This window comes from Rhopalosiphum padi, chromosome 1 (assembly GCF_020882245.1).
Source record: "Rhopalosiphum padi isolate XX-2018 chromosome 1, ASM2088224v1, whole genome shotgun sequence".
Lineage (NCBI taxonomy): Eukaryota > Metazoa > Arthropoda > Insecta > Hemiptera > Aphididae > Rhopalosiphum > Rhopalosiphum padi.
In genome coordinates, this window is record NC_083597.1 from 42,312,255 (window position 1) to 42,323,187 (window position 10,933).

Here is a 10,933-nt window from a genome sequence, read left to right on the forward strand (position 1 = left end):
TGAATCAATTTAAATAACTTAAATGTAATATAATTTATACCTAGTTATTTTATTAATGTATAAAAAACCGTTATTACACAGAGTACTTGGTTAAATTTCTTTAATATCTAACTACTCCTCGTGTTTTATTATACTTTTTACTATAGTTAATAATTTTTTTTTTATTAAAATGTATTAAGTTAATAGCTTTTTCCTTTGTATATAGGTACCTATTTCGTTATTTAATGTGTAAGCATTAAGAAAAGAAAATTAATATTATATAATATATATATTATTATAGTGTATAATATATATAAAATATACATAAGATATTATTATCATATGTATTATGAATTTATGACTATGTAAATCCCAAAGAACATATAATTAATTCCATTATTTATAGAAAGTCCTATAATCAGCAATTTTGTCATTATAATTATTATACAATTTAAATTCTAAAAAAAGTAGGTACTGGAATACTGGATCGAGTTATGATTTTAAAAATGAGTATCAAAAATGATAAATTTACATTAAATTAATAATAATATCAGGTACTTATTTAAAGATTCAATATTGTAACGAACAGAAGGACCCTTCCTCGTCGTGATCTGTAACAACGTTATGAAATTCAAATCTATAATCTGTAAAAAGAATTTATTTAAGTTTGTACAGAACAATCAAAATACTATGTAGATCACTGTACGTTTTACCTTATTTAATAAGGCTTATTAAGCTACGGTAACTATTGTGAACTATTTTTGTTTAATTTCCGAAGATTCAGATTTACCTAGTTAATTACTATGTTACTATAGTTAAAGTACCATTATATGTGCGAAATTTAATATATACATACCTGAAAGATCTAGAACCACTAAATTATATTATGTTATCTTCTTTGTAGCATATTGTATGTAATAAATAAAATCGAAAACATATTAAACTGCTGCCAACGTTTATTGATCTTAAACTTTTTTTTTTTTAAATAAAAGTATATACAAAAATTACACAATATAAATGATACAATTATTATAATTATATGACCACTTAAGTATATTGATTCGCAGGTTTGAATTTTTAATTTAAAAACATACAAATAATATCACATACCAATTTTATTTAATCAATCTTATATTTTGAATGTATTGTTCTACGTAAAAGTATAGAAATGTGAAACAATATAATGTACCTACATAATATATTGAATTTCCTCAATGACTATATTTATATAGACATATTAGTTATTAGTTATACATACCTTTGTTATTAAAAACTAAACAACTTAATTGAAAAAAAAAATATAACAATAGATTTAAATTATGTTTACCCATTTATAGGAATACATAAGCAGATTGTATTCAAAACAAATAATACTAATATCTAACATTCTAAACAAAATTGGGTATACTATAAATAATATAAGATTACTTTATTATAACTATTTATTTAGAAAATTAGAAAAAATAATTACCAATAACATTAAAGTATTTCTTGGCTTTTATAAATCATAATATTGTACCTAATTTTATAATTAAAATTATTAGAAAAAATATATTTAAATGATAATACTGTAAATATATATATCTTATTCCTTCCAGTAAATGTATTTAAATAATATAGATAGATAATACCATTTTAGTCATCTGGGAAATTAAGAACACAGTCTCCGTTAATGTCTCGGGTTAATCCATCATTGCATTTCTTTATAGGAGGAGCTATGAAAAATCTCGTCTGCATAAGACTCGATTCGGTAGTTTTCTGGTCATCCACGATCACAACTCTCTCGGTGACAGTGTTGTTTAACTTAGTATACTTTTGCGTTGTATGTAGCTTTTCGGTTTTTGTGACAGTACTGTCTAATCTTCTATATTTTTTCGTTGTAGTAATCACAGGAAACTGTTTGGAATTTCGTCCTATGGGAGTGATCGACGTGGTAGTATTGCATTTTATTGTACCGTTGATCCGAATTTGATGTTTGCAATTGGAACTTTTATTTGTCGACGTTTGATGCACGTGGCTGGCGTATAATGTTGTGACTACAAAAGTCAACAACAAAACTGATAATTTCATCGTTATAATGTGTGGCGCCTTGTAAAATGTGACGTTTTATCATCAGCTACTTTTGAAATGATTCACCGAGTGAGAATCAAACAAGACTGATTTCAAATTATCGCCAATGTGCGCGTATAATGCATATTATACGTATTTGAACTGCAGCATGTATGTACTAGGTACATAGAATAAAAGCTGCCCCTTCCTTTCGTAATTAATTGATATAGAATATTAAACAATAATAATTTATATTATAGCGGTACCGTGATTACAACAGATAAGTATTTAGTTATATTACCAACGTACCTAATTATTTCATATTATCTGTAGCCATTTCGTTCAATTTCCACTGTTCAAAGTCAATGTATAATACTACAATAGTATTATAATATTATTATGACTTCAGACAGTGCAAATATCTAGATTGTGAATAGAAAAAGACAACTACACCGTTTTACATGAGTATATGACCACAACCATAGAAATAAAAATAATTGTATTTAAACTTAATTTACTTTGAAAAAATGTTTTGACTTATCGAACATTCCATTGAAAACATATAATCGAAAATTTGGATAAATAAACTAAAATTTAGTTCAGTAATATTATTATCGCTATAAAACATACATATTAGCATTTTAAACGAAAAAATTATATAAAAAAAAATAATAGTTTTGTATAATTATAGAGTTGTAAACTTATTACAATTTTTCATTTAGAATTTATTAAAATGCTGAAATTATATTTTCAATTACTCAAAAATTCTGTAACGCATGTTCCATTAACGTGTCTAACCATTTTTTCCGGACATTTCAGCAACTTAGGATTGATAATGCTTAGTTGGGCCCTTTTTACGATATGTTTTATGTTTAAGTCGTTCTCGTTAATCATATTAGATACCTTAACGGAAGCGTCGGTTATGGACTTTTCTGCGGTGTCAATATAAGATATGGGAAAATGTATTTTACCAGACGTATGTTTCGCACTGAGTTTGACCGGCATCGACTGATTAATAGGCCAATAGATTTTGAGAATGCCTCTCTTTGCGTTCACCGAAGACACAACGACAACGATAGAAACTATGATCAAAGTCACAAGATTAAATCGAATTCCCATCGTATTTCAATAATATTTATTGCACGTGATAATAAATTATTGCCGAATAAATGACGAGATTTTAATAATAAGTAATACAACAAATGGAAAATGTTAATGTGCCCGTTACATTATCGTAATGTCAGTCAAGAACAATAAACTTGTACACTTTAGATTCACATCGTATACTAGCTTCAAAATATAACTACGTAGTTAATCACCAACTTTGGTGGTATGTATACAATCTATTAATTTAACCTTGTATTCAAAATTTACTCCGCACAACTGTTAAACGTGCATTTTCGTGAGGAAATAATTGACCGTTTTTGCAGTCTATTATAAATTATACTACGCATCATAAATTCATGACGCATCTTCGGTATAATAATAAAATTATTATTATATTATGTTGATTTGTTTATTGATGTACGTTCTATAAATATATGAAATTCAATTTTTCATTTTATCAATTTGCAATGTTATAAATACGGCGAGTTGTTACATCAGTTCAAAAATTGTCTGTGTATAATAAGTACTAGATTAAAAATGAGATATATTTTATAGTTCGGTAAAACGATTTATAAAGGACTATTATTATTCTTAATACTTTTATATAATTTTAATCTGTCTTAAAATCAAATAATTCTATGTAATCATTTGCTTTATAATTTAAAGTAAAAATAATTTACCCCCATTTTAAAATAATAAGTTTATATCGCCACAGAACACTCCTTAATTGGTGTAAAATATAAGTTAGTAGGTACCAATAAATATGATTTTTAAGTATGCTTAAAATTTCTAAAACTAAGTATTTGAATATAAGGGAAAATTAAGAAAAGTATTCAATATATTAACAAATACCACAATGAAAAAAAAAGTATCCGTTAAGTCAGATTTTACAATATTATGTATTATATTTTTTTTTCTTTGTTTGTCTAAACATGGAATATTTTTTAAATACATATAATACAAATGACTATTACTTTATATAATAATCAGATGACAACACTTGACCCTTTATAAACCCGAGCCTCAATAAGGGCCTAGGGGTTGCTCCTCTTAAAACATTCCTACATAGTATATGCACGTTATCAATAATACAATTACCAAATACACAAATTATCAAAGTGCGTTACGATTATTTTATTTAAATTTTAAAACAACCATGTAAGATATATTATATTCTTTTAATGCAAAAAATATGTATAAATAATTATTAAACAATGTATGAATATTTTCAACGACTACAGACAAATTGATATTGTTGTATACCAATGATAGTTATATTATGTAAGCCAGTGGTTCTCAATCTTTTTAGTACCGCGGCCAAAATTTACCCTGAAAAATCTTTCGCGACCCACATGGTTTGACTTTTCAAAAAGTAGTTATAAAAAACAAAATTTGTATTATATAAATATGTATAAATTTGTAATATATATTTAGTATTTTATAGGTTTATAACCAATTTATTTTTATAAATGTACTTTTAATAATGAGGTGTATGCGAAATATGTGCTTGTTTTCTGTTATGGTTAATAACAGCATTGACATCATAATTCAAAAAATTGTTTACGACCCACTAAAAATTGACTGACGACCCACCAGTGGGCCGCGACCCACACTTTGAGAAACGCTGATGTAAGCTATATTTCTCTGAGTTTATATGAAATATTATCTTCGGGAAACACTTCAACACATTCATTGTTGGAAGCTCTAGTGAATCCAACCTGTTGGCTATTAAGTATTTGTGTTAAAATAAAGTAAAAATAATATTATCTTTCTATGTGTTAGATATTAAAACAATTTAAATTATTATAAACCTAGGTACTAATATGTAAGATTTTTGTATACCATATTTTTAAGTAAACATCAATCTTCAATTTGTTAAGAAATATATTGCCAATTAATTTGTCATATCAACAATTTATATTCATCACTCAATCAGTCAATATAAATAGTAGATATCAAAAAATGTCCATAGTATAAATGGTTTTATAATAAACATATGTGTTCCTACTTATTAGACATGTTAACATTATAAACAAACAGTTAACAAAAAAATGGTAAAATTGGTTTTTTACAATATGACAGAGTAAATTAATTAATTTTTTTACAATTCTCCATTTAAAATTTATTAATACGAAGAAACAATATTTTCAGTCCTTAAATACATAAGTGCATTCTCCTTTAGTATCTTGAACCATTCCTTCTAAACACTGTCTCAACTTGGGTCGTATCAATGAATTTTGGCGGATGTCTCGCATTGGAATGGCCTTTATTGTAGTAGAGTTATATTTACCAGTGATTAAGCCATTCTGATTAATCTTATCGGAAACCTTATCTTTCCGCGCAGAAAATATATTCCGTATCCACATTTTATTCACAGTATTGGGATCATATGTTGCAACATTGTTTTTTCCTGAATACAAAACACTATTGGTAGTATATTTACTTTCAGATTCTATTGTAATTTGAGTAGGTGATATCCTTTGCCGATGATTAGGCGAAGTTCGAATCATATCTCTTCCATATACTGTCATAGCTACGCAAACAGTCAACAACAATAACAAAAAATTCATAATGAAGTACGTAATATACCTAATATAATGCGTTATATTAATTTATAAACAACATAAAATATATTAGCAAACAATCTCATAAATAAAATTCACTAAAGCCGTCAGAGTTATAACTGATTACTAATAAAACACCAATCTTGGATTACAATAATAATATTATAAAATGTGTAACCAGCTAATTTAATACCCCTCTTTTTCCACTCAATAAAAATATATTACCATCTTATCACTAATAGTTAAAAGATGTTAATCACATTATTTATTACCAACGTGTATATTGTATGCCACCTTACTACTCGTTAAATCTTAACTTATAATTGTATTGTTAATGCGTTGTACTAGATTTAGAACGGTTTTCACTTTTTTCTCCAATCAAATACAATTCAAATATTAAAATGTATTTTTTTCATACATGTTCACATAAACGCATAACAAAAAACCACTGCCAACTGCCAACGTTGTAATTCCTAAATATATATTCTCGTCTTTGTTAATTCACATAAAACAAAATCCTCCCCCCCCCCACAACACATTTAATTTTATATTCTTTTGTGAGAAGTGAATATTATTTTTGATAATAATTATTTCATCTTATGTTATAATATTAATTAAATATAAAGATTATAAAATATACAATAACATAATAAATTAGAAATAATAGGCAATAAACATAAGAATAACAATTATTTTCTTTTTCATTTTTTGTTTTTATGAATGTATATAAATAGAAATTACAAGCTATGTATGATTATTTATTATGATGATGGATCTTGAATTTTATTACTACGCAAATGCAATACTTTACTAATGCGTGAAATGATGATAGTTAGGAGGTCTATAATTGTGTTAGTGTGGAGTAATGAACAATCAATGTTTTAATTTATAGTTGATAAATATTATTAATAATTCTATGTAATCATTTGCTTTATAATTTATAGTAAAAAAAATTTACCCCCATTTAAAAATAATAAGTTTATATCGCCACAGGACACTCCTTAAATAGTGTAAAATATAAGTTAGTAGGTACCAATAAATATGATTTTTAAGTATGCTTAAAATTTATAAAACTAAATATTTGAATATAAGGGTAAAATAAGAAAAGTATTCAATATATTAACAAATACCACAAGGAAAAAAAAGTATCCGTTAAATCAGATTTTACAATATTATGTATTATATTTTTTTTTCTTTGTTTGTCTAAACATGGAATATTTTTTAAATAAAAATAATACAAATGACTATTACTTTATATAATAATCAGATGACAACACTTGACCCTTTATAAACCCGAGCCTCAATAAGGGCCTAGGGGTTGCTCCTCTTAAAACATTCCTACATAGTATATGCACGTTATCAATAATACAATTACCAAATACACAAATTATCAAAGTGCATTACGATTATTTTATTTAAATTTTAAAATAATCATATAAGATATATTATATTCTTTCAATGCAAAAAATATGTAATATAATTATTAAACAATGTATGAATATTTTCAACGACTACAGACAAATTGATATTGTTGTATACCAATGATAGTTATATTATGTAAGCTATATTTCTCTGAGTTTATATGAAAGATTATCTTCGGGAAACACTTCAACACATTCATTGTTGGAAGCTCTAGTGAATCCAACCTGTTGGCTATTAAGTATTTGTGTTAAAATAAAGTAAAAATAATATTATCTTTCTATGTGTTAGATATTAAAACAATTTAAATTATTATAAACCTAGGTACTAATTCTTATTTACGAATTAAAATCAAAATATGTAAGATTTTTGTATACCATATTTTAAGTAAACATCAATCTTCAATTTGTTAAGAAATATATTGCCAATTAATTTGTCATATCAACAATTTATATTCATCACTCAATCAGTCAATATAAATAGTAGATATCAAAAAATGTCCATAGTATAAACGGTTTTATAATAAACGTATGGGTTCCTACTTATTAGACATGTTAGCGTTTCAAACAAACAGTTTACAAAAAAAAAAAATTGGTTTTGTACAATAAGACAGATATTAATTTATTAATTTTTTTACAATTCTCCATTTAAAATTTATTAATATGAAGAAACAATATTTTCAGTCCTCAAATCCATAAGTGCATTCTCCTTTAGTGTCTTGAACCATTCCTTCTAGACACTGTCTCAACTTGGGTTGTATCAATTTCATTTGGAAGTTTTGCTTTGGAATGACCTTTATTGTAGTAGTGTTATATTTACCAATGATTAAGCCATTCTGATTAATCTTATCGGAAACCTTAACTTTCCGCGCAGAAAATATATTCCGAATCAACATTTTATTCACAGTATTGGGATCATATGTTGCAACATTGTTTTTTCCTGAATACAAAACATTATTGGTAGTATATTTACTTTCAGATTCTATTGTAATTTGAGTAGGTGATATGCTTTGACGATGATTAGGCGAAGTTCGAATCATATCTCTTCCATATACTGTCATAGCTACGGAAACAGTCAACAACAATAACAAAAAATTCATAATGAAGTACGTAATATATCTAATATAATGCGTTATATTAATTTATAAACAACATAAAATATATTAGCAAACAATCTCATAAATAAAATTTACTAAAGCCGTCAGAGTTATAACTGATTACTAATAAAACACCAATCTTGGATTACAATAATAATATTATAAAATGTGTAACCAGCTAATTTAATACCCCTCTTTTTCCACTCAATAAAAATATATTACCATCTTATCACTAATAGTTAAAAAATGTTAATTACATTATTTATTTACCAACGTGTATATTGTATGCCACCTTACTACTCGTTAAATCTTAACTTACAATTGTATTGTTAATGCGTTGTACTAGATTTAGAACGGTTTTCACTTTTTTCTCCAATCAAATACAATTCAAATATTAAAATGTATTTTTTTCATACATGTTCACATAAACGCATAACAAAAAACCACTGCCAACTGCCAACGTTGTAATTCCTAAATATATATTCTCGTCTTTGTTAATTCACATAAAACAAAATCCTCCCCCCCACAACACATTTAATTTTATATTCTTTTGTGAGAAGTGAATATTATTTTTGATAATAATTATTTCATCTTATGTTATAATATTAATTAAATATAAAGATTATAAAATATACAATAACATAATAAATTAGAAATAATAGGCAATAAACATAAGAATAACAATTATTTTCATTTTCATTTTTTGTTTTTATGAATGTATATAAATAGAAATTTCAAACTATGTATGATTATTTATTATGATGATGGAGCTAGAATTTTATTACTACGTAAATGCAATACTTTACTAATGCGTGAAATGATTATAGTTAGGAGGTCTATCTATGCGTCTATATAAAATTGTGTTAGTGTGGAGTAATGAACGATCAATGTTTTAAATTTTAATTTATAGTTGATGAATATTGTCGAAAATAAAAATGTTTAATATTTTTATTGTGTTAATAGTACTAAATACCAATATGAGTATATGACCAATATATGAACGATTTTATCATGCACAATTTCCATTAGAGGTATATGCATATTAAACTGATTAAATAGTAAACCACAATTTTCATGTGCACCGTCGTAGCGAATAGCGATAATAGCAATTGATAATAAAATATTGTTGTAAAGCTAACCCGTTCATCATATGTACTAATGAAAATCTACTTTAATACATATAAATAACAAAATTAAATTAAATTTTTTCAAACGATATCAATCATTAGTCGTTATTGATTATTATAGAACTCAGATCTAAATGTATTTAAACCTAATTAATGTAATATAACATGGCTAAACAATTTTAATAAAAAGTATAAATGTACCTATAAGATACGTAGAAATGTTATAAATTTATAAATAGTTTATACACTTAAAAATTGAAAAATGTATAAATAATAATAAGTATTTTACATAATTATTAAAAATATGAAATATTATTGTTTTCGTGATAAAATAGTAAAATAATACCTTGTATAAAAGTATAAAACCAATGATTTTCATCTTGATTGCGATAATTGTCAAAAGCTATAAATTCTGTACATTCTAAGGTTTTTGAAAATGATTAATGAGTAACCCCTACAATATTAAAATCGTCACGGGTAAACTTTCAGGCTTCGATATTAAAAAACCGGATATATCATTTTATTATATTAATATATAAAATATGTATTCACTATAGTATCAACCATTTAGTTTCATGCCTATGCATAAAATAACATTTTTTACCAAACGAGTACCAAAGTAAACAAAATAACTTGCAAAGCAATTATTAAAAACAAAACAAAATATTTTTTTCTCATTATAATTTATAATGTATTGTCACTTATCGTTGTTGATTCTCACGCAATATATTTTCTACTGAAGTGAGCAATTATAAATTATAATACCTTCACATAGGCACCTCCTATTAAATCATGCCATTTACTCGAAATATGCTATGCATTAAAGCGATTTCCTCATTTTTTCCTCATCGATTGTTATATTCCCACCAGCCAATCATATGTATAATAACATGCAATATAGTGGCAGTTAATTATAATAATGATAATTTAATATTATCGAAAATCTTCCAACTGTGAACGAAAACAAACCGTGTATTAAGACTGCAATTTTGACGAGGATGATCTGAAGTCGCGCAAAAGGGTCTTTTGTGTAGCCGTGTCCTACACTGCCATCCCAATAGGGGGTAGCGACGAGGTGCTGGGATGGCGAAGGAAGTTTTATGAGCCGAACATAAATCTACGAACGGGGGCGTTTTGATGTATACATATATACTATACGGGGACCTTAGCGTAGAACTTTGTCCGTCTAATTTTAGTAAACTGGAACGGCGGAAAACCCCACCGACCGTTTTTGGATAAATATATATATATATACACCATACCGAAGTATTATTAATCCCGAGGCCTGCTGTGGAAAGGCATGGGTGGAAGCTTCCGCTTAAACTTTATTCAGTACGACCGGTCCGGTGCAGTTTCCGGTACAGTCGCCGTCGTCTCGGGGACCCGAAATATTATATACCTACACACCAGCCCTCGTGTATAAACGACAAACAACTTTATTATAGCATTATACTATATATTATTCACATATACATAGTGCATACATACGTACATTTAACACTTTGATATTTATATATATCCATGCACATGGTCCGTTGGTCGATGTAATGACAGTTATATGGTTATTTAATTGAAAAGAAATCTGCAAAAAT

At 26.3% G+C, this 10,933-nt stretch overlaps 2 protein-coding genes and 1 pseudogene across 2 annotated transcripts; all 3 read right to left on the reverse strand.

The window, feature by feature from the left end:
• Positions 1-917: 917 nt before the first annotated feature.
• LOC132917616 (uncharacterized) lies at positions 918-3,403 on the reverse strand (annotated as a pseudogene).
• A 1,626-nt stretch (positions 3,404-5,029) lies between these two features.
• On the reverse strand, positions 5,030-5,864 carry LOC132917986 (uncharacterized). The gene has a single exon (XM_060979018.1). The coding sequence runs from the start codon at positions 5,703-5,705 to the stop codon at positions 5,283-5,285; it is 423 nt and encodes a 140-aa protein (XP_060835001.1). The 5' UTR covers positions 5,706-5,864; the 3' UTR covers positions 5,030-5,282.
• Positions 5,865-7,713: 1,849 nt separating this feature from the next.
• LOC132918086 (uncharacterized) lies at positions 7,714-8,703 on the reverse strand. The gene has a single exon (XM_060979170.1). The coding sequence runs from the start codon at positions 8,215-8,217 to the stop codon at positions 7,798-7,800; it is 420 nt and encodes a 139-aa protein (XP_060835153.1). The 5' UTR covers positions 8,218-8,703; the 3' UTR covers positions 7,714-7,797.
• Between the last annotated feature and the right edge of the window lie 2,230 nt (positions 8,704-10,933).

Bases quoted from the DNA above. Each gene is read 5' to 3' on its own strand.
- LOC132917986 (XM_060979018.1), bottom strand. From the start codon at position 5,705: ATGAATTTTTTGTTATTGTTGTTGACTGTTTGCGTAGCTATGACAGTA.
- LOC132918086 (XM_060979170.1), bottom strand. From the start codon at position 8,217: ATGAATTTTTTGTTATTGTTGTTGACTGTTTCCGTAGCTATGACAGTA.